General features: G+C 38.8%; 1 protein-coding gene across 7 annotated transcripts; it reads left to right on the plus strand.

The window, feature by feature from the left end:
• Positions 1 to 1,449: 1,449 nt before the first annotated feature.
• LOC135581729 (inorganic pyrophosphatase TTM1) lies at positions 1,450 to 27,785 on the plus strand. Of its 7 annotated transcripts, none has more exons than XM_065170929.1 (12): positions 1,450 to 1,607; positions 5,903 to 6,259; positions 7,875 to 7,989; positions 8,084 to 8,279; positions 8,518 to 8,631; positions 8,746 to 8,919; positions 10,803 to 10,997; positions 13,378 to 13,500; positions 13,585 to 13,706; positions 26,186 to 26,303; positions 26,471 to 26,731; positions 27,247 to 27,785. In XM_065170929.1, exons 2-12 carry the CDS (start codon positions 5,923 to 5,925, stop codon positions 27,457 to 27,459), a joined length of 1,968 nt encoding a protein of 655 aa, XP_065027001.1. In that variant the 5' UTR covers positions 1,450 to 1,607; positions 5,903 to 5,922; the 3' UTR covers positions 27,460 to 27,785. The 7 variants fall into 7 exon arrangements, 6 of the variants coding, with proteins under 6 accessions (XP_065027001.1, XP_065027003.1, XP_065027004.1 ...); XM_065170928.1 differs by lacking the exon at positions 1,450 to 1,607 and adding an exon at positions 3,963 to 4,215; XM_065170927.1 differs by lacking the exon at positions 1,450 to 1,607 and adding an exon at positions 3,963 to 4,169.
• The last annotated feature ends 45 nt before the right edge of the window (positions 27,786 to 27,830 follow it).

The raw sequence follows: 27,830 nt of genomic DNA on the forward strand, positions 1-27,830 counted from the left end.
AGTGCTCGACAAAGATTAAAAGACCAACTCGTGAACTGAGAAGTTCCATTGGAGGCTTGGATTCCTCCACTAAATTACATACAAAGACACATCAAGAATAGTCGATAGATGTATATTCTATCATGGTTACTTCTTTAAAGTCAGATGATGCGGATCGCTTCTCACCATTTGACATTTTGAGCATTGTTTCTTCTTTTTTTGGGAGAACTTTCTCTTGCGATTTTGTCCCCTAATTAGGTACAACCTCATCTTGGTTAAACCAGAAATCATATCTCATATCATTCTTATTCACTGCACTGCCATGCTTGCTATTTCTTAGGAACCACAGGTATCAACTTCTTGCGCTACTTGTTTGCTTGGTAAATCACAAGTGACTTCCACCTTCGTGTAAGCTTTTAGCTTGTTAAAATGCTTCTCATTATCACTCTCTTGGATTCTGTAATGCTGTCAGTTGTGGCATTGCACATAATAAACTTTCATTCCAGTCATGGTTTAACTGGTTGTCAAAAACAATGTTTTTCAGCTATAGTTTATTGAAGAACAATGTGGAATAAAGCTTACATGGAATTTTATTCATTTCATTTTTCTGGAAAGATGATTGGGCTACCAACTAGCATAATCAAGTTCGATGCTTATACTGGTATGCCTTTTCGGGTCATATCTGTTTACTAGTGCAGATAGGTAGACCTTAGTGCATATCTTGCCTTAGAGAAATGGGTTTTCTTGAATTATTGAGAAGATAAGAAACATTGGTGATATAAACCAGGATGCTTTGCTCTGCTTTCCTTTTCTTTCTTGGTAGATTGAATAATTCTGTACTAGTTTTTGATGCTGCAATGATTTTGAGGTTCCTATAGTTGTTTATGCATCAAAATAGTTAACGTTGGGAATAATGTATGTAGTACTTTCTGTTTCTCACATTTATGTTCCAGCAGTGCCATAAATAGCTTATGGCTTGCACATTGTGGTGAAGGTTATTCATGGTGGACACGATGAGCCAGAAACGAATCATTTGCCTCGATTTATAAGTATAGTAACCGTAGCTTGTGACAAACAAAATCAACAGACATATTGATTATCATGTAATGGTTATATTTGCTGGAATATCAAGATGGTTGTTATCATAACCATATAATTTATCATGACACGGCACAATTAAGAATGATTACACCATCCTAGCAAAGAGTAACATGTGAGTTACCATGTGTCAAGGAATTAGATGTATGCATGTGCTCGTAAAGAACCTCACGTTGATTAGTTTTGTGATTCCAATTAAAAAGAATAATAGCGCTCTAGGACCTTACAAAATTGAAACATGCAGTTCTGATCTCTCTTTGATTGGAATTCTGTTATCTTTGTGCCTTTTGGTAAAGGCATCTAAATTGAATATGCTTGTTATAGTTCATGTCTTACCATCTAACCGGTTAGCCATTGTGAAAAATATTGCAGATGAACTTTACAAATGGATGACTTTACAACTGCAATGGTGAGACTACTTATTCCAAGCTACAATCTGTTGTTGTTGGTGAAATGTGCTTGTTTGGAAGAAACCAACAGTGTGTTTTGAAATACTTTCAAACCTCGAATTATTTGCTTTGCAGTACATGGTAAGTTGAAATGACACCATAGTTATCATCATTTAATTTTATAAGTACTGACCTCCTGCTGTCTTGTTTGTTGATTTTAGATTTTCTTTAATAAATAGATCGATGGCATGCATAGATATCGATGCCAAGTTTTATTTATTTAATTTTGTAGAATGTTATATCCTGACCCCTTCTTTAATTTTGTTTTCTGAGTGAAGATATCTTGATGCTGGCAGTAAATAGTCCAATCAAATTTCCCCTTGTAATTAAACCCATTTTACTGCATTTATACTAACCCTCTACAGGTATGGAGAGATTCTCTACAGAGTATTCTGCCAAAATTTAAGAGTCCCATAATTTACTTAAAACACGCACTGTCAAACTCTATTATTATTCAGTGAATTTAAGTAATTGCATGAAAAAATTGTTAGTGTATTGTAGTTCTACTTCATTCTACAAAACCAATCTGCTAAAATAATAGTATCATTATACACAACGACAAGAGCATAAAAATTGCATTTCTTTTGCCTTTGAGGTAAATAAATCCTTTCATATCTATTCAGAGAGTCATTGTAGAATGCAGTGTCCGATTTGTGATATGTAAGATCATGTGGAGATTGATATAGCAAAGATAATTTTATTGGTCTTGCATGCTAGATGTAACCAACCACAAGTCAGGGATCAAAGTTTCATACCTTTGAACTTGTTTGCAGTAGAGTAGGAATAACAGGAGATGTACCAGGTTGATTGTATCCCATAAAGGACATTCAGATTTGGTCCCAAGAACAGATAGCATATCATTGATTCAGCATTAGTAGGAATGGTTAAGCACTTATTGCACGTCAATTTAGCACATTTTATGTGTCAGGTGGTCACGCTAGAGATCAAGAAATCTCTACTTCCATCTGATCACAATTGCTTCATCCTTCTTTTGGTTTTCTGGTTCTTTGGTAGTCAAAATTTGAAGATCGTTTTCATTGGATCGCAAAAACATCCTCTTTGTTTTTTTGGCTTTTGGCTTTTGGTCATTCGACGATCATATCTTGGAGATGAAGTGGCTAGAATTGCAATTTTTTTTTCTTTTTCGTTTTCTTGATTCTGGTCAATTGGCTGCCAAATCTTTGACGTCGTTTGAATTGGATCACACTTGTTTCTCGCTTTTGGTGGACAAAATGTTGAAGATGGCATGAACTGTATCGCACTTGCTTCTTTGATTTCTTCGAATAATTTGGTAGTCAGTCAAATCTTAAAGCTGGTTTGGATTAGATAGTCAAATCTTGGAGCTAGTTTGGATTAGATCACATTTACATCGTAATTTACTTTCTTGTGATCGTTTGTAATCGAAGTCTTGGGGATGGTTCGAAGCTATAACCCATCCCCAAGACTTCACCGACGAACAACCACAGGAAAGTAAACTATGAATCATGTACCATCTAATCCAAACCAAAATGATTAGAAGTAAGCAATCGAAAAGTTAGTATTTGTCCGTCAAATTACCAATAGAAAAACGATGAAGCAATTGTAGCTCAATGAAAATGATCTTGCTTGACCGCCAAATAAATATGAAACAATTGCAATCAGATGGGAGGATCGAATGATAAGAAATGGTTCACATCAGTTTACATTATGCTTACTTTCATTAATGTCTTTTCTCATTTTGCATAATGAATAGTACAAATGTTTGGATTTCTTGTTTCCAAATGTTTGGATGTTGAAGCTGACTGAGGATATAAGGTAAAATATTCATAAATCTTCTAAAGATGTCTTGCTGCTGATAAAAAATTTGTAATAAGATATTGGGTGCATTTGATAACATATTTCATATGTGCATTGAGAATCCAATACATATTTTAAATATGAATTAATTTTTAATAAATTTTTTTAATCATATTTGGTCTGATTGCATTGCAAATACTCAATTTCCGATGCTATCTTAGGATAGGATTAACATTTAATATTTTTTTTAAATTTAAAGTATTCTATGATATTATCTGAAATCGTAATGATTTAGTAAGAAATCAATATATAATTTACATATTCTATAGATTAAAATATTAGAAGAGTAAATTTATCACAAATTATAATATTTTTTTTTAAAAAATAAAATATAATTTTAATTATTATTTACTAAACACTTATAGCATTTCACAATTGCACATTCACTACACTAAAAATATACATATATTTTTCATTCATGAAATGAAATAAAAGCAACTTTGAATATATATATATATATATATATATATATATATATATATATATATATATATATATATATAATTGGACTTGTATTCGTCCCTATACCTGAAAGAACTCCGATGGAAAAGCTGACGAATACGTAGAAAATACGTATTTAAATACTCAAAGGACGATCGCCCAATCCCCTCAACTCCCCGCCTTAGCCGCTGTCCCGAAACGGGTAGCAAAAGAATTATTAACATTCGGTGGTTCGTGACGTCAGCGGATTGAGAAGCTTCGGATTGCTTCGGTCCGCGCTCTCGAGCGCACTGCCGATCATTCTCCTCCTCCGCCGCCGCCGCCTTAATCTCCTCCTCCTCCACCGCCATCGTTTCCTTAAATCCGGTGCCCGCCTCTCCCCCGGAGGATTATCTCTCATTTCTTTCTTCGGGTGGTTATTTCATGCTCACATCAATAGGATCAGTTATTCGGGTTGATTAATCGTTTTATCTTGTGTCGATCGTTTGGACGATAGAGAGAGAGGATTGTTTGTTGCACCCGATCGTCTGTTATATTAGATGATTAACATTTTTCTTGTTGGGTCAGTAAATTGTTGACGTGCGAAAAGATCACTTGGCCTTTTGCCTTTTTGTGCTTAGGTAGTTGGTTTTTTTTAGTTCTAGTTTGTCGCCCCTGTCCTCGGTTAGATAGACGTGATTTGCTCCTGTGTGTTAAGTAGTTCTAGGGTTTATGCCATTAGTGAATTCTTTGGGTAACTAGAATTCCTGCGGTGGATGATTCAAGAGAGCTGTATACATAAGTTTTGCAACCAAGATATTTTCATTACCTAGACTGGGGAAAGTAATCGTTTGGCTAATCTTCGATTGATCTATGGAATCGTAGCTTTTATGTGCTCAGATACCTATCTATTAATGGTGTTTATGTCAGATTGGGATCTATTATGATATTTAGGTTATGATGTCGTTGCCATTTTATGTGTAGTGTTTCATACTATGTTTTAAGAAATAATGCTTACTTTAAGACTTTAGAGTTTCTTCTTGTTTTATTAACTTGTCCTAGGGAGAAAATACTATGTGAATTGGGCAAACAAAGTTGACTTTGATTTTCTTCATTAGCAAATTCATAGAAAGAGTATTCTACATGTATCTCGTGATCTCTAAGTCTAGTTCTTATGAAAGATGAGTAGAATAAGGCTCTTAGTTGATGTTAGGAATGTTGGTCTCCTAATGGGAGCTATTCTTCATCGAGGAGAGTAGTGCCCTGAAAGCTATCAGCTAGAGAAATATGGTACTTGGAAATTTAAGGTCTAAACTACCTTATTGCAGTGGAAAAAGATAAATATCCAACCACCTTACTGGCTCACAAGTATTTCTAGAAATGTTTCATATTTTGGAAATTTCACCACCCATGGAATCCTAGAAAAGAGACACCATGAACTCTCAAATACAAATTCTAATTGCAAATTAACCTGCCTAACCTATAGCATACTCATATTAGAATTCGTAGACATGAATTAGACTAAAAAAAGGACTCTTGTGGCTATCTAAATATCAACTAAAAAAAGATCGGCAAAAATAAATATGAAAACACTCCAAATTTATAAATGATAACCACATTCCATATAGTATTATAAAGCTTTGCTCAACTCTATTATCAGTACATCCTTGCTTCGTTTAAGTCGAGTACATGTTATCAGTCCATTAGGAAATAGGTACTCGATGTTAATTATTAGTTCATTTATTGTCCTTTTTCTATCAATCTTTGCTTCCAGAAAGTTTGTTTGATATTCACTTTCTTTACTTGCATCTAGCTTTAGATGTTAGTGTTGAATTGATCAGATTCTATGTGAATATTTCTGGTTGATATTCCCTTTCATTGCTTGCATCTAGCTATCGATGTTAGTGTTGAATTGATCAGGTTGTATGTGAACACTCGTGTGTGGTTATATTCACATTTGCTCTTGAGACTCTTCAAGTCTTCTTTCTATATGCACCTTCTAAATGAGTATGGCAGATTTGTATTTGCTCTCATAATGCTCAATCAAGTTTCTACATGTACCCTCTTGCTGCTTTTGACATTTTACACATATCCATGCTTAATTTATTTTTATTGCACAGTTCCACATTTTGTTTCATCAATGCCTGAAGATAACACTATAATTGAATCACCCCGACGAAGGCATGGCCTCTTAAGAGACCAAGTTCAACTGGTGAAGAGAAAGGACTCTGATCGATATGAAATTGTTCCAATTCAAGATCCATTATCTTTTGAAAAAGGTTTCTTTATAGTAATACGTGCATGCCAGTTGTTGGCCCAAAAAAATGATGGAATTATTTTGGTTGGGGTAGCTGGTCCTTCTGGTGCTGGGAAGACTGTATTTACAGAGAAGGTCCTCAATTTCATGCCAAGCATTGCTGTCATATCGATGGACAACTACAATGATTCAAGTCGTATCGTTGATGGAAATTTTGATGGTAACTTGTACTATGAGGAAATTAATATCTTTGGATCGTTTTGCAATTTTTGTCATCCTCATGCTCATTTTCAATTACCAGTAAAAATCATTGCATTCTCTTGCTTCAACATTACTATGTTTTATATTCTTTTTTGATGCTCTAAATGTGGTGTTGGTTGAATGTTATAAATACTGAGTAATGCATTTTTTGAGAATTTTGATGCAAATTTCACACTTAGCTAGTTTTTATAGGAACCATCTTGATCAGAAGGCATGAGAGTTGCATAATTTGCATTTCTTAAGCCATTCACTTGCCTTTTACTTTGGTTGTATAATTTTTTTAATTCATTTTTTTGACCTACTTTCTTGTGCATACTCCTATTTTGAGAAATTTAGATGAATATTTAGCAGTTTGGATTTATGCTGTACTTTATTCATTTTGACCAGAGAGTTTTGATTATCAAATCTTGTTTATTATATTCTGATACGGACTGGATGCTGCGATTGATAGGTTCTTTTCTATGGAAGCTTGAATCTGCTGCTTCATGGATTTAATAATGCACTTTTCTATGTGGATCTTTACTCGATCATGACATTTATTTTATTCCGCATAGATAGATATTAAGGAGAGAAATTATAGGGGTTCAAGCTTCAGACAATATGTTCATATCTGTTGATGCATTGAATTTGTCAGATTCAATTGTCAGTTTAGTGGGCAGTTGCATAGCACCTTTTCTTCTAAGATGGCTGATTTAAATTTTGAGAGGAGGAGGAGATGAGATCATCAAAGGTCTTACAAGATAGGGAGCACAAAGTGTTTAGCAGAGTGGCCTCCAATGAGGTATTTTTTGATGGTAAAATCAGGCAGCTGAATGGAAAGGTTTAGGTATGAACCAGCACCTAGTTGACATTAGGATAGAGTTTGCATACCTAAATTACTAGAGAGAACTGCTATTTACCGGTGACTTGGGTGTCCAGTTGTGGAGGCAAAGGTTCAAGCTTCCTTGATATTGGGAGGATGCCTAGGCAACCATGATTTGGGCGGTCTAGAGATCATGGGCATCAAGGGTGAAGGTACGCTTGAGCAGGCAGTGGTCTGCATAGTCCTAGAAAATAGCATTATATATGTATTTTATTTTATTTTTTAATTTTAGAATCAGTTAGTCAACAATACAAAAAAGGATGTATTAAAACTTGAGGATTGGAGTTGATCTTAAGTTATTGAACTTCTATTCAACCAAATGTTCCTTAAACATCAGATTTTTCTGGCACAAAGGGTTTGCTTGCACTCATTTTTTGTGGATGATGAGTTTAAGGGGGTTGCAAGTTGCAGAGACAACCATTTGTAACATTTGTCAAAATATGGTTCAGTAAGCAGTTGGCTTATGAGCATGAGTTGAAACCCTGTTTTAATCATGAACCACAACCAACTTGCTTGAGTTGTCAGCTCTGGTTCTTCCTTCAAACTCCCACATGAGTTGTATTATTATTATTGTTTAATAACCTCAAACTTGATCTTATACGATGAGGTTAAATTGCCATATCATTTAAACTGGTATTCACAATGCACCTGCAGAAATTGTAAAATTATTTACAGTTAGATCGGGAAATTCTAACACACAGTTCTTGAGCAGATCCACGGCTAACAGATTATGACACTTTGCTGGAAAACATCCGTGGACTAAGAGAGGGGAAATCTATTCAGGTACCAATATATGATTTCAAGTCAAGCAGTCGCATAGGATACAGGTAGACACTTTTCAGACAGTTGTATGCAACTGTGTTGTGCATCAGACCTGTCAGACATATATCCTTTTGATGTTTTTGGTTGTCTTCCTAGCAGGACTGTTGATGTTCCTAGCTCTCGAATTGTTATTCTTGAAGGTATTTATGCTTTGAGTGAGAAGTTGCGCCCTCTACTTGACCTCCGTGTTTCTGTGACTGGTGGGGTACATTTTGATCTGGTAAAAAGGGTTTTGAGGGACATACAGCGTGCTGGACAAGAACCTGAAGAAATAATTCATCAAATTTCAGAAACGGTTATTTAGTTTTATAGTATTTCTTTTTTAAAATTAAGCTCGTAGTTAATCCTTCTGTTTGATGCTTTTTGAAAGAGCCATGATATTAAACAAATTGCCTGTACTTGAATCTCTCATTTGTGCAGCATCTGAATACATTGGAATGTCCTCTTTTTGTTTTTAAATCTGGTTTCTTTCTTGTCTTTTTTTTACCAAATAATTCATATATGGTATCTTGAATACTTCATATTTCGTGTAGGTCTATCCAATGTACAAGGCCTTCATTGAACCAGATTTGCAAACAGCACATATAAAAATTTCCAACAAGTTCAACCCGTTCACAGGCTTCCAGAATCCGACTTATATTCTAAAGGTATATTTGATTTTTTTATAAATTTGATGGCTTGTATAAGAAGGAATTAGCAAACTGTGTCTGTTACGTATTTCATTATTTTGCTTGTAGCACTAAGTGATTTCTTTATTCTAGTCACCAAGATCTGTATCGGTGGACAAAATCAAGGCTGTTCTTTCGAAGGAACACAAAGAATATAGCGAACAAACTTATGACATATATCTATTGCCGCCAGGGGAAGATCCAGAAGCATGCCAATCTTATTTAAGAATGAGAAACAGGGATGGAAAGTACAATCTTATGTTTGAGGTTTGTCCTTTTCTTGAGTGTCATTTTTTCCTTGAATATCTAGTTTTTAGATCTAACCTCTTTGATATTTTAGGATCTTCAAGTTCTGTTGAGTTTGAATCACATAGCTCGAAATTCTGTATTGATGGAAGTAGGTCCAAATTACTTAAGCTAATTGAAATATTTGTTGTAAAAATTTCGAAGCTTCTAGAACTGTAGGGTAAGCTTTCCTTATTTTTTTGACCATAATTTTGTTACTGATTCTACTCAAGGGTTCAATAATCTTTTGATGACCACAATTTGGTTGACATGTCATGTACATCTGTAGTAGCTTTGTCATGAAGCTTTGGCCTCCTATTTTATAGGGCTCAGTTGTAGTTTGTAGGTTCCAGTTGACAGCTTGTTACATGAAATGAGATGTGGTCTTTCTACTATTTGTTTACACAACAATTGGCATACTCAAACCTTTGCTGAAAGAGATTGCATATTGTCTTTTTGAAGTTCTCCAGTTTTGAAATGTGAAGTCCCAAAATACTTTGTAGCATTTGAAGCCTCATCCAGGAGTGAGAGTCTTGGGGTCACAGTTAAGTTGCTCCTTTGTGATATAGGTGATCAAGGTTCATGTTATAGGAATCTCTTTGTTTGCAATGGTAACACTATTGCTATGTACATTGATACAGTAGATTATGAATTAACAGGAGCTTTTTGCACTGGGCCGCCATTTTTTATTTGAAACCTCATCCTAAGATGCAGTAAAGGTCTTGGAATTAGAATTTTCAACTGCAATTAAATCCTTTCAGATTTCTGCTAAATGAAGTTCATTAAAATATTGTGGTCACTAATTTACATTAGATTTAAATCATATGAGTTCCATAATTTTGGCCCTTTATCAATGGAAGTAACATTCTGGGGTTGCGGCTCAGAATTGATTGTGCGATGTTTGACCTTTGATTAATTTGAATCAATTTTGTTAATCATAAGGCAATTAGACACTATCTTCAAGTTTGTGAAACTCGAGCCTGCATACATTTCCACCTTTAAATACTTAAGCCACATTTCTATTAGTTGATTGAACTTATAAGTATCCAATTAATCATTGTTGATTTCACTCTGGTAGCAATTCTTATTAATGTCTCATAATCATGTGATGATCCTCTTATCATTTTGTTGCTTTTGACATGGGAAAATGGTTTGGTAAGGTTTTCCTGTCTGCACCAGAAGTCACATCATTCCTTGCTTAAAGAGTCTGTGAAAAATATGCTGATAGTTCTAGAAGTTCTGCAACAACACCTGCTTCCTAGCAACTTTAGCATGGCACGCATGCTCAAGACAACAGGTTTTCAGTTTTATGTTTCTCTGGATCATGCCATTCTCATCTTGATTTATGAAGGGGATCATCTTCAATATTTCCACGAGACATTTTGGTTCACTTGATTTCTTTCATCTTGCTATATATAATGGGTTCACCTTTTTGTCAATTTTTTCATTGGCATAATTTGGTTACATTACTCAGTACAATCTTCCTGGTATTTTGAAGCTTTGCCCGTAGTACTTAGAGATCATCTAAATCCATAACAATTTAGAACTAAAAATATTTCCATCTGTTCTATTATATGTGTGTATTGCATAATATGGTGTCACTTAGTGCTTTCTTGCTTAGATTCTTGTAATCTGAATTTTTTTCCCTTCAATCAAATTGTGTGGTGCATTTCCATGGGGTGATGCCTGATGGGATACCATCTAGATGTTGTCCTCGACGATGAATGCTTTTCAGCTTCAACATTATTTTATTTTAAAAAATCTATACAGTACATCTACCTAAATTTATGATTGCTGGACCTATCACATCCATCCATTCTGGTCAAATCAGTTAGTTTGACTTTTGGGCACTTGTGGATGTTCAGGAATGGGTAACCGACAGTCCATTCATCATATCACCAAGAATTACTTTTGAAGTTAGCGTGCGCCTTCTTGGTGGGTTAATGGCACTGGGCTATACCATTGCAGCAATTTTGAAAAGAAGCAGCCATGTGTTCTCTGACGACAGGGTGATTGTGAAAATTGATTGGTTGGAACAACTTAAACGTACCTATGTACAGGTAACTATTTCTAACACTTTTGATGGAATTCAATAATCAATATATATTTGGAGCTTCTCAAAACCATGCTGTTGTGTGTCCAGAGGTCCATAGGTTTATATTATGTATTGGCTATGATGTCACTGGGGGATGCATGTATATATTTGTGGTGATTGGCCTTTCCCTAAACCTACCATTTGCCCTGTCATTAATTATACTATTCAAGTAGTGCCTATTGTGATCTTATTATATGAACCTCTGTTTATTTAAGTTTTAATGTAATCTTAAGAATCTTGACACCAGTGCTATGTTAAATGGACTTGGTGAAAGGTAATGGACCAAGTGATTTGGACTTCTTGCTGACCTAATAGCCAACTGTTGTGCCGTGTTGTGGAAGAACTTAATCAATTGTTGTTTTACGAGAATGATACTAAATTATTATGCTGCACTTATTATGTTATTACATGCAGAGGAAACGGATAGGTCCATCATATTGAACTATTTAGGACATTTAGAAATCCCATAAGCTGATGCCTCAAATTCCAGCACTTAAACCAACATGAACTGCAACTTCCAGCACTTAAAGAAGAAAATTTTCTTATTAAGTAGCCTGTTTTCATCCTTCTAACATGTTTTTCTTTTTTACTTTGGTTGTATTGGTTGGTATGGGACCTATGGGCTGGTATATACTGGCCCAATTGTCAATCCGTTCATGAAACATGGGGATTTCATGCAGTCCAATTTGAAACTGGATTTACGATCTAGTAAGCGCACTTTATCAGGTTTACAAGAGATTAGTTGATACTGAGTTGTACTGTTAGCCTACAGTTTGTTTCCTACACTGAATCTTTTTTTTATTTTTTATAAAGATTTGACTATGGACTTTGTTATTCTTTTTTTCCCTTCCCTCTCCTCCCTTTTACTTCCTTTCTCTTCCACCACCTCCTTTTCTCCTCTGCCTCATCCAACTTTTGTATCGTTATAAAAATTGTATCATCTCATCCACTTTTTATAACGATTTATCCTTGTTTGTGTTTAAGATTGATTAAAAACATTATTTTGTTTTATAAGCATAGTTCTTTTAGAAGGTTTTTTGTGGTTTATTAACGGTGCCTGCTGTGCAGTAAGAGCCGACTTGGAACATTTTTAGTGGTTATTGGTGCCAAAGTGGATCACTCTGCTGATGTCATGACTTGCAAAAGAGAAGTCAAATATGTGCCGGAGTTGGCTTTGGTAGGGTTCCCTAACAGTTAAGTTAATGCATGACCGAATAATTAATTTATAATAATTAAACAATACAGGAGGGTGAGGGCTAAAGAGAAAAGAAGAGGGAGATTCCTCCAATGCAGCTTATCTTCCCTGTTCTTTGTGTAGACAGGGGGGTTTGGCAGAGGGGTGAAAGAGGCAGTGGCATCATCATCTAAGCAAAGAGGTGACAAGCGTGGATGAGCATTATGAGTTACATGAATGCCATGTGGGCATTATTTATTTGACTCCTTAATATTTCTCAATGCTTCTATGTCTTTTTTTAACAAAAAAATATCAATAGTTAGCAAAAAAATGATAGAAATTATTGATTGAAGAACATAAATAACATCGATACTCTTCCATTATGACTTAGTCATAATGGAGTATAGCTGGGTACATTGTATGCAATTTCGAATAGTACCATCCGGTACGGGTGGTACGTATCGGTCCAATGGTGTACCGGTACATGGACTGCCCGCTATCGGACGGAACGTGCTACAGTGCTACAATATTACACTGTAGGTCTCCGAGTCTTTATAACCAATCTCATATCTGTTAAACAATTCTTTCTTAAAAGTATCCTGTATATTCGTTTTGTTGATAAACTCTTTGAGGCATCACTTGAAAAGACCAAGGCATAAGCGAGATATTCAGGATCAGCAAGGAAGGATTTCTTTTATTCTTTGGTCTGTTTACCAATTTAAACCTTAAAGACAGTCACCTAGAAATAAAGTAAATGATATCTTGCAGTATTGCCATGTTTGGGCTTGACTTATTTCATGCAATATGGAACATGATTTAGACCTCAAAGCTCATCAAATGTGGAACATTGCTACATTCCAATAAATTTAGACCAGCTGAACTGGCAATAGATCTTATAATAGTTGTTTGCCACTCGGCTTGTCATTCTCTGTCGCACTATGACAATGGAATTCTACAGCGCCTGCATTGCCTCAGGCAAGTATTTAATGGCTATATAATTTTCAGTTATTAACTCAGTATACTTGTGTACTTTTTCTGTTGTCACGAGCATTGTTTTGAGAAAGCTTGACCTATGTTTTTTATATCTTGTTATTAATTTTATTTAGACTGTCAGTTTACATATCCTATCCACTCATGTTTTTATTGCAACAACCATTTTGTAATGAGAAAGGTGCAAGGAAAAGAGCGGCTGTTTGTTAGGTATATAGCAGAGCAATTGGGCTTGGAAGGTTCTTTCATTCCTCGTACCTACATCGAACAGATTCAACTAGAAAAGCTTGTGAATGAAGTCATGGTATTGTTTCTTTATAACATCCATTCTGGATTCATTTCTTTTTCTATATAATTTTTGTGCACATATTGTTTTTTCAATGTACAGGCATTGCCTGATGATTTGAGGACAAAGCTCAGTATAGATGATGATCTGGTTTCGAGCCCTAGAGAAGCGCTTTCACGAGCATCTGCCGATAGGGTCGCTATGAGAAATAAACATCTTAAAAGGTTCATTTCAGTTTTTGCTGGTAGTGTATTATGAATTTATGAATTCATGACCAAAATAATTCTAGTTTGTTTTGCATAATGAGAAGTAGTATGCCAGATGCAGTCAATATTAAAAAATTGATCAGAAAACTGCTTAAATTTAGACATGCATAATCAAAAATAGTTATGAGTTCTATTAACTTTGAACGCCAATTACATATATCATCTCCCTAGTTAGGATGTAACGTTCCAACTATTGTTACTTGAGTTATCTACTAACCTGTTAACTTAGATATAAATTCTTAAGTTTAAATTATTAGAATTGGACCGTTTTACCTTTAAAATGCTTAAGAAACACCACTTTGCTAAGCTCTTGGTCAAACACCTAGCTTATTACAACAACAATAATAACAAAGCCATAAGCCTTAACTATTTAGAGTACTTGATCTTTTGTCGCTATTGAGATTTGTAAAAAGTCGTATGCTTAGTCAAGTTTAGAGTACTTCAATTTTTATTTATAATTTCTATTGAAAGTCTTTTTAGGTCTTCTTTTACCTCTCCTCGGACTACTAATATTAATTATTTAACCTCTTCTGATTACCGTATCTGGAGGTCATCTTAGCACATGCTCATACCATCTTAAATGATTTTCTCTCATCTTATCCTCTGTCAAAACGATACCTAATTGTTCATGAATAAAAATATTTCTTTTCTATATTTTCTATTAACTTAATATTCTCATCTCGACAATATAAAGATTATATATATATATATTTTTTTTCTTAACTGCCCAACACCCAGATCCATAAAACATTGTTGGTCTCATAATTGTCTTATATATTTTTTTTTAATCTCAAAGGTATTCGATGATTACACAATCGTCATTTTAACCATTCTGTTTTTACTCTGTGAATAATATCTTCATCGATCTCTCCATCTTGTTGAATAATTGATCTAAGATGCTCAAAGCTTTTACTTAAAGAGACTTCTTGTCCATCCAATTTAACTATATTCTCTTGTCTATTTCTGAAATTATTAAAATTATGTTTTATGTATTTAGTTTTAGTCCTACTTAATCTAAAACCTATAGTTTCTAAGACTTGCCTCCATAACTTAAGTTTATAATTAATTCCACCTAGTCTCTCATCAACTAAGATAATAGCATCACCAAATAACATACACTAAGGAGGTCTATCATGTAAGTGACTAGTAAATCTATCCATTATCAATGTAAAAGGTGGGGACGTAATGCGAATCCTTGGTGTAATCTTATGCTAATAGGAAACTCACTAGACATACTTCTTATATTTCTAACACTAGTAGCTATATTCAAGGATTGAAATTTCATATCGTACCGGAGTTTCGAGATTTGTTCGATACGCTATGGTATTGTATACTGAGCGATATATTTCGATATACCTCTCAGGGTGTGTGTGTGTATATATACATATATACATATATATATATACATATATACATATATACATATATATATACATATATACATATATATATACATATATACATATATATATACATATATACATATATATATACATATATACATATATATATACATATATACATATATATATACATATATACATATATATATACATATATACATATATATATACATATATACATATATATATACATATATACATATATATATACATATATACATATATATAAGTAAAAAAAAAAGCCGATTGCTTCGTTGCCTATTTTGGCGCGTGGGGAGAAGAAACCAAGACAACATCGCCTCGTTATATATATAAAGGGCAATTGCCTCGTCACCCTTTTTGGTGCGTAGGGAGAAGAAACTTCGGTTTCTTCTCACCACGCTGTCACGACCTTAGCTGGAATTGCCTAAGGCGTGAGGCACCCTTGCGGCCAAAGACGCGAACTTAGCTTGCGTCGCCTAAGTCGCGGGTCACCCTTGTGGCAAAGACGCGAACTTAGCTTGCGTTGCCTAAGTCGCGCTTCGCCCTTGCGATCTTGCTCCGCAAGGATCAGCCCACTTTGTAACCTCTCGCAGGTCCCGAAGGACCTGTAAAAGAGAAAGAAGTTAGTTCGAAAGAACGAGCAACGGACAAGTCTCGAAGTCTCGCGAAAAGGGAAGCTTTACAAGCAATTCGACGAACACCCTGTGTGCACAAGAGAAAAGAGGGAGAGGGAGAAAAACAAGGCTTTCAAGGATGAACGAACAGCTGCAAGCCCACAAACAGCCGCTCACCTGGTCCCGGGCGCAAAGACAAGTTCCCGTAAAGGTCACGTGCGAACTTGCGAAAGAGATCTCAACGCCCGGTATATAACCGAAGCCCCATCCAGCCCTGTGCCACCCGGGGGGTTCCTGGGGTCTGAGATGGCTGACATTTTGGTGAGCGGAGGCAGCTCTCCGCTCACCTCCCGCGGCACGCGAAAACAGAGCTGTTTTAGGTTGTTTTGGGGCTGTTTTGCTCGGTTCGGTGAGCGGTCGCTTTGCAACGCTGCAGCTTGTTCGAACTTACATATTTACAAGCAAAATGATCCAAAACCAAGAGAAAACATGCTGTCAAGCAGTTGTACATGCAGGTGTGAGCGACGAACGGTTCGTTGAACGGAGTTGTTGCGGGTGCGCGACGACCGTTCGTGACATTCTCCCCCACTTAAACTGTCGACGCCCTCGTCGACGCTTGTTGGTAGTTTTTGATGACTTCTTCATGTCGCAGGGCGTCTTCAGGCTCCCAACTGGCTTCAGTTCGGGGAAGCTTTCGCCACTTCACCAAGTACTCTGTCTGCTCCGCTCCGTTGGGTAGCTTTATGTTGCGATCCGCCAGAATGGTTTCCACTCGCTTCTCGTAGGAGGCTGTGATGGGAGGTAGCCGAGTTGGAACACTTCGAGAAGCATCTTGCGGATCCGCATGGTAGGCTTTTAGGTTGCTGGCGTGAAGAACGTTGTGAATTTTGAACCACGCCGGCAGCTGCAACTTGTAAGAGACATTGCCTACCCTGCTGATAATTGGGAAGGGCCCTTCATACTTACGCACCAATCCTTTGTGGACTCTGTTCCTGAAGAATTGGAGTGATGCTGGTTGGAGCTTTACCAACACCAAATCGCCAACTTTGAACTCTTGTGGTCGCCTTCCCAAGTCTGCCCACTTCTTCATCCGTTTTGCCGCCTTCTCCAAGTAAGCCCGCGCAATATCTGCATTTCGATGCCACTCCTTTGCGAAATGATAGGCTGATGGACTACTCCCAGTATACCCAATTGCCATAGTGTGCGGAGTCGACGGTTGTTGTCCTGTGATAATTTCGAAGTGGCTCTTGTTGGTAGTTTTTGATGACTTCTTCATGTCGCAGGGCGTCTTCAGGCTCCCAACTGGCTTCAGTTCGGGGAAGCTTTCGCCACTTCACCAAGTACTCTGTCTGCTCCGCTCCGTTGGGTAGCTTTATGTTGCGATCCGCCAGAATGGTTTCCACTCGCTTCTCGTAGGAGGCTGTGATGGGAGGTAGCTGAGTTGGAACACTTCGAGAAGCATCTTGCGGATCCGCATGGTAGGCTTTTAGGTTGCTGGCGTGAAGAACGTTGTGAATTTTGAACCACGCCGGCAGCTGCAACTTGTAAGAGACATTGCCTACCCTGCTGATAATTGGGAAGGGCCCTTCATACTTACGCACCAATCCTTTGTGGACTCTGTTCCTGAAGAATTGGAGTGATGCTGGTTGGAGCTTTACCAACACCAAATCGCCAACTTTGAACTCTTGTGGTCGCCTTCCCAAGTCTGCCCACTTCTTCATCCGTTTTGCCGCCTTCTCCAAGTAAGCCCGCGCAATATCTGCATTTCGATGCCACTCCTTTGCGAAATGATAGGCTGATGGACTACTCCCAGTATACCCAATTGCCATAGTGTGCGGAGTCGACGGTTGTTGTCCTGTGATAATTTCGAAGTGGCTCTTGTTGGATGCAGAGCTCCGCTGCAAGTTGTAGGAGAATTGGGCGATGTCCAACAGCTTCACCCAATCTCGTTGATTGGCACTCACGTAGTGCCGGAGATACTGCTCCAAGAGCGAATTTATTCTTTCAGTCTGACCATCCGTCTGGGGGTGGAGGCTTGTAGAGAAGTATAACTTTGACCCCAACAATTTGAATAGCTCGGTCCAGAATCGTCCCAGGAACCGAGCGTCTCGATCACTAATGATATTGTGTGGGACTCCCCAATACTTCACTACATCCTTCATCATCAGTCTGGCCGCCTCTTCAGCTGAACAGTGTAGGGGAGCAGCAATGAAAGTTGCATACTTTGAAAACCGATCGACCACCACGAGTATCGATCCAAGTCCCCCTACAGGTGGCAAGCTTGATATGAAGTCTAAGGAAATGCTCTCCCACGGCCTTTCTGGTACGGGCAACGGCTCCAAAAGTCCCACCGGCTTCCGTTGCTCCACCTTGTCTTGTTGGCAAGTAAGGCATGTTCGAACATATTCCTCCACATCAATCCCCATCTTTGGCCAGTAGAAGGCCCTCTCCACGAGAGCCAACGTTCTGTGAATGCCTGGGTGTCCAGCCCAAAGGGAATCGTGACACTCTTTTAAGAGTTCACGCCTTAAATTGTCCACTCGGGGAACATAGGCCCTATTCCCTTTTGTGTAAACAAGTCCCTCATGGACCCAAAATCGTCGTGCCTTGCCTTCTTTGATGAGCTGCATCAGGATAACTGCCTGGGGATCACTATACAGTCCATCCTTGATTCGGGAAAGGAAGTTGGAGTGCAACTGACTTGCTTGGCCTCTGCCCTCCAGTTGTGCAGCATTCACGCATTCCACCTTCCGACTCAGCGCATCGGCCACAACATTCGCTTTCCTAGGCTTGTACTCCATTGCCATATCAAATTTAGCCAGGAAGTCCTGCCACCGTGCCTGCTTTGGGGAGAGCTTCTTCTGAGTTTGGAAATAGCTCAGGTCGATGTTGTCTGTTCTCAGCACAAATCGCGACCCAAGGAGGTAGTGTCGCCAAACTCGTAGACAGTGGATCACTGCTGTCATCTCCTTCTCATGCACTGGATACCGCCTCTCGGTCTCGTTGAGTTTGCGGCTCTCGTAGGCCACCGGATGACCTTCCTGCATGAGTACTCCTCCAATAGCGAAGTCCGAAGCATCTGTATGGACTTCAAAGGGCTCTCCATAGTTTGGCAATCTGAGCACTGGTTCTTCTAGAACAGCAGCCTTTAGATCTTGGAATGCTATCTCACATTTGTCAGACCACTTCCAAGGCTGCTCCTTCTTCAGCAACTCCGTCAGTGGAGTTGCCCGCTTCGAATATCCCGCAATGAAGCGTCGATAGTAGTTGACGAAACCAAGGAAGGATCTCAACTCTGGCACCTTCTTTGGAGTTCGCCATTCCGCAACTGCTTGCACCTTCGACTTATCCATCCGAATGGAGCCATCACCGATTCGATGCCCCAAGAATAAAATCCCAGTTTGAGCAAAGTAGCATTTCTCCCTTTTTACGAACAAAGTGTTCTCCCTGAGAACCTTGAAAATCGTCCGCAGGTGCTTGACGTGCTCCTCGAGCGTTTGGCTGTAGACGACGATATCGTCCAAATAGACGACCACGAACTTATCCAAATACTCCTTGAATAGCTGGTTCATGAGAGTACAGAATGTGGCCGGAGCGTTGGTTAAGCCGAAAGGCATAACCAAGAACTCAAACGCTTCATACCTGGTCACACAGGTAGTCTTTGCTTCGTCGCCTTCAGCAATGCGCACCTGCTAATACCCCGATCGAAGGTCGAGTTTTGAGAAATACTTTGCCTTGCCCAATTGATCGAACAAGTCCGCAATGAGCGGGATGGGATGCTTGTTCTTCACTGTCACTTTGTTGAGGGCTCGGTAGTCGACGCATAATCGGAGGCTCCCATCTTGTTTCTTCTGGAAGAGAACTGGAGCTCCGAAAGGTGCTTTAGAGCTGCGGATGAGACCACCGCTTAGCAGTTCACCTAACTGCTTCCTGAGTTCTGCCAACTCTGGCGGGGGCATGCGGTAGGGTGGTCTCACTGGAGGCTTCACTCCTGGCTCCAGCTCGATACTGTGATCCACGCCTCTGCGTGGTGGAAGAGTCTTCGGCAACTCGGGTGGCATAACGTCTTTGAACTCCTTCAGGACGTTTGCCACCACAGCAGGTTCTTGAATGGCCTCCTCGTTGAGTGGCTCTAGCTTCATAGCAGCCACGAATGTCAACTCGCCTTTTCGCACCCCTTTCTTCAATTGTAATGCCGAAATGTGTTGGGGTTCCTTAGTTCCTCTCCGAGAGACGGGAACCACGCAGGGGTCATCGCCTCCCATCATACATAGGGAGTTCAAGAACGGCATCGGCACCAACTTCGCTGCGTGCACAAACTCCATTCCAAGGATCACTTGGAAGTCGTCCAGTGGCACGGCCATCATGTTGGTGTTTCCGCTCCAAGTCCCGATTTTGATAGGAACACCCTTCGCCAACCCGGAGATTCGCCTGGCCTCTGAGTTCACCGCCTTCATTCGGCTTGGGCTCTTCTCCAAGGTCAACCCAAGTCGTTGTGCTTCGCGATCGGCTATGAAGTTGTGGGTAGCGCCCGTATCCACCATTGCACGGGTCGTTTGGCCATTTAGCTTGATGTCCACATACATCAGCTCGCTACTTCCTGCTTTTTGTGCCTTCGTCTTTATGTTCTCCCCCACTTGACCCCGCATAGCGTTCAACAGACGCATTGTTCCCATTCGGGGTCCTTGCGACTCCTCATCGTCGCTGCTGGATTCTGAACTGCTCGAACTAAGAGCAACAGCTTTGCCCTTGTTCGATCGGGGAGGGTGGATGGAAGCCGTCAAAGCATTGAGTGCCTGTTTCTGTGGGCACTCCCTTACCATGTGCGGTCCTCCGCACAAGAAGCATCCTTCAGGTTTTGAGGCCTTGCCTTTTGGGTTCGGCCCTTTGTGGGAGCTCTTCTTCTTTTGTTCGCCCCCGAGCTCCTTCCCTCGAGAATGTTTTGGAGGGCGATTGCTTGAAGATTGTTTCCTTCTCGCTGGGTCTTCAGAGGAAACAAAGTCGGTGAGCCTTTCTGCAGCAGCAATTGCCCCGACTACATCGGTAACATTCCTTCGATTTAGCTCCTGCTGAGCCCATGGTTTCAAACCATCGAGGAAGCTGAATAACTTGTCCTTCTCGGACATGTCCTGTATGTCCAGCATTAGTGCAGAAAACTGTTTCACATAGTCTCGGATGGTGGTGCTTTGGCGGAGTTGTCTCAACTTCCTTCTTGCGACGAACTCTGTGTTCTCCGGAAGGAACTGAGTTCTCAACTCCCGCTTCAAGTCCTCCCATGTGTCGACTCGACACCGACCTTGTTGGATCTCTTCCCAACGAGTTCGCCACCAAAGTTTCGCATCTCCGTTCAGATACATCGTCGCTATAGAAACTTTGGTATCTTTCGAATCGGGCCTCGTAGCTCGGAAGTATTGCTCCATGTCGAACAGAAAGTTCTCGAGCTCCTTGGCATCTCTGTCCCCTCCATATCCATGAGGCTCAGGTGCCCTCAAATTTTGTGGCGGTGCAACGCGGGTGTTGCCTCCTCCCGCATTTAGTGTTCTTGTGAGCATGGCCACCTTTGCAGTGAGTTCCGTCACAACATCCTGTAAGTGTTGCACGGAGTCTTTGGTGTCATCAGACAGTCGGTCGACTAGGGCCTCGACCTTGTCGATCCTGGACTCCGCTTCCTCTTGCGAGCTCTCTACCCCAACAAGTCTTTGCTGGCCATGGTAGAGTTCCTCCATGCTCGCTTCCAGAACATCCAGGCGGGTTTCCGCCGTCGTGAGTCTCTCCTTATGACTCTTTTTCCCAGTTAGCGCACCAGATTGCGCTTCCTCCGCTCGCGGAGAGTAGCCAACTTCTCGCTCATCCTGTTCGCTGCCGCGCTCCTCGTGAGCGGCTCCAACAGCTTGAGAGCGAGTGTGCACATGCAGCCCACCTGCGGCTGCTTGGGGCAAGGGTCCGGCTTGCCCCGTCTTGCTTGATTCGTCACGATGCTTTGCCATGGCGAAGTTGCGAAGTTCGTTCGCTGTTCGATCGAAGAGCTTGCCCGCTCTGATACCACAATGTCACGGCCTTAGCTGGAATTGCCTAAGGCGTGAGGCACCCTTGCGGCCAAAGACGCGAACTTAGCTTGCGTCGCCTAAGTCGCGGGTCACCCTTGTGGCAAAGACGCGAACTTAGCTTGCGTTGCCTAAGTCGCGCTTCGCCCTTGCGATCTTGCTCCGCAAGGATCAGCCCACTTTGTAACCTATCGCAGGTCCCGAAGGACCTGTAAAAGAGAAAGAAGTTAGTTCGAAAGAACGAGCAACGGACAAGTCCCGAAGTCTCGCGAAAAGGGAAGCTTTACAAGCAATTCGACGAACACCCTGTGTGCACAAGAGAAAAGAGGGAGAGGGAGAAAAACAAGGCTTTCAAGGATGAACGAACAGCTGCAAGCCCACAAACAGCCGCTCACCTGGTCCCGGGCGCAAAGACAAGTTCCCGTAAAGGTCACGTGCGAACTTGCGAAAGAGATCTCAACGCCCGGTATATAACCGAAGCCCCATCCAGCCCTGTGCCACCCGGGGGGTTCCTGGGGTCTGAGATGGCTGACATTTTGGTGAGCGGAGGCAGCTCTCCGCTCACCTCCCGCGGCACGCGAAAACGGAGCTGTTTTGGGCTGTTTTGCTCGGTTCGGTGAGCGGTCGCTTTGCAACGCTGCAGCTTGTTCGAACTTACATATTTACAAGCAAAATGACCCAAAACCAAGAGAAAACATGCTGTCAAGCAGCTGTACATGCAGGTGTGAGCGACGAACGGTTCGTTGAACGGAGTTGTTGCGGGTGCGCGACGACCGTTCGTGACAACGCGGGCAGAAAAATGAGGCGATGTCGCCTCTCTTCTCCCCTTGACGTCGAGGATGAGGAGAAGTCGTTGACAGACGACGAGGGAGAGCGGTGTCGATCTTCGAGATTCTCCTCTTCTTCTGCCTTTTCTTTCTTCCCTCGATTAATACCACTGTTCTCCCTCTTCTTTCTTCTCCCTCGGTCATCACTCTTTCTTCTCCCTCAATCATCGCTCGATTTAGGACGGTTATGGGGGGCAACAACCCCAATCGATGGTACCGCCCAATAGCAAGCGGTCCATGTACCGGTCTGTTGGCGGAGTGGTACGTACTGCCCGGTACGGACGGTATTATTCGAAATTAAAATCTTACCTACATAATCATATACATCTTTAATAATATTAGTATAATTAGTGGATACATATTTCTTTTCTGACACCCACTATAATAAATCCCTAAAAACCCTACTATAAGATTTCTCTAAGTGAAAAATCTTATGCATATCTTTTTTTTTCTCCCTATACTTTTTCATTAAATGTCTTAATAAATAAATAGTTTTTATAGTTGATCTTTCAAGCATAAAGCTAAATTGATTTTCAAAGATATTTGTTTTAAGCCTTATCCTAAAGTTTTAAAATATGACTCATGATTTTAATTCCTCTATAATTTGAATAATTTTGTATGTCATCCTTATTTTTGTAAATTGGTACTAAAATACTCTTTGTATATTCATCAGGCATCATTCTAAATCTCATAATTTTATTAAATAAGTTAGTTAACCAAGCTACTCTTGTCCCCTAAACTTTTTCAGACTTCAATAGGGGTACCATCAGGTTCCACACTCTTAGGTATTTTTATATTTTTTATTACATCTTTTACTTCATTAGCTTTAATTTTACGATTAAATCTATGATTATTAAAATATTGGTATTATTTATTGTTAAATCTAAGTCCTATATGGAATATCATTAAATAATTTATAAAATAAATTTTCATCTTTTCTTAATCTCATTATCAGTAACAAATATTCTTTGATCTTCGTCTTTAATGCATATAATATTACCTAAATTCTTATACTTTCTTTCCCTAGCTCTGGTAATTCAATATATATCATTGTCACCATCTTCAATATCTAATTTATTATTAAATTATTATAAGTTTTATATCTTTCCATATTAACCGCTTTTTTAGCCTTGTTTTAGAATTTTTTTTATATATTTTATTTTTTTTCATTTTTATAATTTTTCCAATCTTTAAAAAATGATCTTTAGTTAAATTGTTTTTTGAACTTCTCATGCCACCGTCAACTCTCTTTTAAGGTTACACCTCTATCTTTTATTTCACCAAGAATCTCTTTTATTAAACTCCTAATCTTATTAGCCATCACAGTCCAAATAATATTAATATTATTCTCATCTAAGTTTCAAGTCATCTTCTTTTCCATCTTATTCTTATAAGAATTTACATTATCATCTTTAAAATTTCACCATTTAGTCATAGTAATTTTTTTATTATCTTTGTCTTCTATTTTCTACAGTGAATATCTAATGCCATCAACCTATGTTGATTCGCCAAACTTTCGCTAGGTATAACTTTACAATTCTTACAAATAACTTTATTCATCTTTCTAGTGAGAAAAAAGTCTATTTGACTACAGTTGTGACCACCCTTATAAGTAATTAAATATTTATCTCTCTTCTTAAAGTGAGTATTTACAATTATAAGATTATACGAAGTTACAAAATCGAAAATCATACCACTATATTCATTTTCTCCCCATAAGCAAAGCTGCACCCTTTTATATTCACCATATGTTTTCCCTTTATAATCATTTAAATCTCCTTCAATTGATTATAGACACTCCTTAAATGATATCATTTAAGTTTTCTCAAAAGTCTCTTTTGGTTTGATTATCCAATCTGAGTTGAGGGGCATAAGCACTAATAACATTCAAAACATCTTGTCCTTTCATAAATTTTAGGACTATAATTCTTTCTCCAAATCCTTTTACATCTACAATATTGTTCCTAAGATCCTTATTAATAACAATTCCTACATCATTTCTGTGTTTATCTTTTCCAACATATCAAATTTTAAACCTAGTACTATCAATCTCTCTAGGTTTTTTTTCTATCCACTTAGTCTCTTGGTAGGAAATAATATTTATTCTTCTTTTGATCATAGTATCTACTAATTCTAATCCCTTCCTTGAAAGTGCTTTTATATTCTAAGTTGTTAACCTAACCCTCGATTCTTAGACTAACATTTTTACTCCCATTGGTTCAAAACAATGAGAAAACTCTTGCCTACTTGGCACTACATCCAGGTGCTGATGTGATGGGCCGCTTCCGAGCGACTTCTTAGCCCACCGTTTGTAATTCGGGACACATAGGTGGTGAAGGTATTTAGCGTCACTTTCGGATAATGATCTAACTCTAAATTGAAATCGGTTAATATCCATGTTCATGAGATCTGACATAATTTTACGTTGGTTGTCAGCGACGTAATGCAACCCTTCATCTTTTTCATTTGGGCTTGGGACCGACATTGGCGGTGTTAAACACTCAGTTTATTAATGAGGTTAAATTTCCTTTCCAACAATAATCTCTGTTGTTGTAGACTTGTAGTTAAATTACCAATACACTTACTAATAATTGCTAGAAAGAATATAACATCTTCATGTAAATTCTTTTGATCTGTTGCTTGACAAAAGGGTGTGGCAAGTTTTACTCTTAGCCTTATACACCAGCACAATTTATGATCTAAGTTTGATGTGGGATTAATTGAGATATTACAATCTTCCCTATCTATAGGCTTGACATTCCCATAAAGGCTCAATAGATTGTCTTGAATCTATTCGTGGAGTCCTAGTGCTAGTCTATCTTGAGAAAACTCATCTCGATGTGTGCAATGTAATCCCCCATCTTGTCTTGTTAGTTCACTCGAGGAAGGTCAGAATTGTTCTGATACCAATTATCATGAGATAGACTTGTTAACACAAAATTTTGTAGTCGATACTATTCATAAGACTCACATAGCTTTATATATCAGTGAAGTAACATTTTGATTAAGATTTGGTACCAGATTAAAGGAAGTTTTTTTAGTTGTATGCATAACTCATTCCACGAAACTAGTTCTGCATTTTGGTGGTTGCCTATTATTTTTTATCATGAGAACAACCCTCTTAAATCTGCCTTCATTCTTTCTCAAGTCTATATGGCTTTGGTTGCAATGGACATAATACAAGGCAATTTACTGATTGAATGACACTACCAGGCACTTGCATGGCACAGAAAGTCTAAACAATGTGAAAACACCAATGTTGTTTTTTGATAATTAATAAGTAATATATAAGCGAGCACAAAAAGTCCAAAAGATTTTGTTGCAGGTCTTCTTCTACCTTTTTTCGGTGCTAATCCTAATTGCATCGTCACATTTAACTAATGCATCTATAGGTGATCTATTGTTGTAAGGATCTGGCAATCAAAATTCATGTAGATGATTATCTATATTTGGTGACAATAGCCATGTTGATTTCCATGGAGAAGTCTAGGTTTTGTTGTCAGATAACGTGGATCACAAATTTAAGGTAACGACTTCTTTAAAAATATATCTTGTGTATTTCTTCAGTGGAATGTCCCACTCATATTCAACACAAAGGGACAAAAATATTGCTAAGCTCACCAGACTTGAAGTCAACAGCAGCAGGTTTGATGCACGAACACCTGAATCACCTGCAGTTAATCGGGTGAGTTTGTCTGCTTTCATGACGCTCATCTAGTAGAGATTGCAAATGATAAATGTTCATAATTTGGTTTTTTTTTAGTGTTGTCTGTACTTTGTACTGCACTTGCTGACTATTAACACGAACTAATGATGTATTTTGTTCCTTGTATGCTTATCTATCCTATGTAGGAGGTGGTTAACCAACTATCAGAACAGATATCAACTCTGAATGAAAGGATTGATGAGTTTAGTTCGCGAATCAAAGAACTTAGTTCAAAGTTTAGTTCACGGAAAACTTCCGTGAGCCAACAAAACTTGGCCCTCCAAAATGAAGCTTGTAATGGCTCTGTCCCAACTTCGGTTTTTGTGTCTAACTTGGGCAACGGTACCATTTTGCCCAGTTCATCTTCTTCCACCCAACTGAATAAGGATTCTCCCCTGATGGAAGAGGTATGCCCGATTTGATAAGCTTTACTTTTAGAAATAAACTGTTTTAGCGGCAGGATTGTTTGATGCTATGAAAGCTCATGTTTTATGAAACTCGGCATATTTTCTATAATTCTAAGAATATTTCAAGTTTTACACAGCTTCAAGTTTGTTTCAAGTCTTTCTGCAGTTAAACTTCTCTTTCCACTACACAGTGTCAGTGAACCCATTTTGATTATCCATAGTTAAATGTGAACTGCTTTATCATAACAACAATAAATATATCCAAGATTTTGTTATACTTCCTCTTGAATGGGGGCATTACCTACTTTCTTTGCCTTTAGTATCATTTCGTTCTGTTTCCAGCTCTAATTTCTCATTTTATCCTCATTGTACAATCACATTACTGAAAATGCTGCCACAATAATCTGGATTGAATCGGAGATAGAACTGAGGCAATTATCGATCCTGTAAAATTTTCAGTTGTGTATGCTATGATTATTTGACAACATGATGTTGATATTTCTAATCATTGGCAGCTCATGCTCATCACTCGAGGACAGCGTCAAGTGATGCATCAGTTAGATAACCTCTCTAATTTAGTTCATGAGCAATTGGCTGTATTGACTCAGCAAGACAGAAGGGATAACAGAAGTAGATTGCTTGACTTGGATCTTATTGGGAATCCAGTTCTCATACTCCTGGTGGGTGGCATCAGCTTTTTCCTATTCAAAAATCTTAGTAGGAACTGAATTGAAGGCTCGACTCCATTTTGGATCGCACCAGAATTCTTTTACACGAGCCTTGGGGATTGCCACATCGGTCTTAATTCATGACCTTTAATATTGCAATGCTATCGACTCAGCTTGAAGGTCACACATGATGGGGATTTTGTAGGAGGCACGGTGTTATTTTCCTGCCTTTTGTTCTTTTTCCATTTCTTCTGCATGAGCCATAAATTTGTATATTTAAGATGTGGAAGTTCCAGATTCAAAACTAATGCTGTGGGAATCTCTCGAGTATATAGTTGTAATAAATAGTTCTAGCCTCTAATTACCAAGCGCTGGTTTACTGCTTGCGTGGATGTGTGACCTCAATTTTAAGGAGCTTGAATTCATCTCCC

Source organism: Musa acuminata, chromosome BXJ3-10 (genome assembly GCF_036884655.1).
Source record: "Musa acuminata AAA Group cultivar baxijiao chromosome BXJ3-10, Cavendish_Baxijiao_AAA, whole genome shotgun sequence".
In the NCBI taxonomy this organism is placed as follows: Eukaryota; Viridiplantae; Streptophyta; class Magnoliopsida; order Zingiberales; family Musaceae; genus Musa; species Musa acuminata.

Excerpts from the sequence above, each read along its gene's own strand:
- LOC135581729 (XM_065170929.1), top strand. The coding sequence starts at position 5,923 with ATGCCTGAAGATAACACTATAATTGAATCACCCCGACGAAGGCATGGC. Across the intron at positions 6,260-7,874 it reads CGTTGATGGAAATTTTGATG|ATCCACGGCTAACAGATTAT; the intron begins GTAACTTGTACT and ends GTTCTTGAGCAG. Across the intron at positions 13,707-26,185 it reads AGAAATAAACATCTTAAAAG|TGGAATGTCCCACTCATATT; the intron begins GTTCATTTCAGT and ends GTATTTCTTCAG.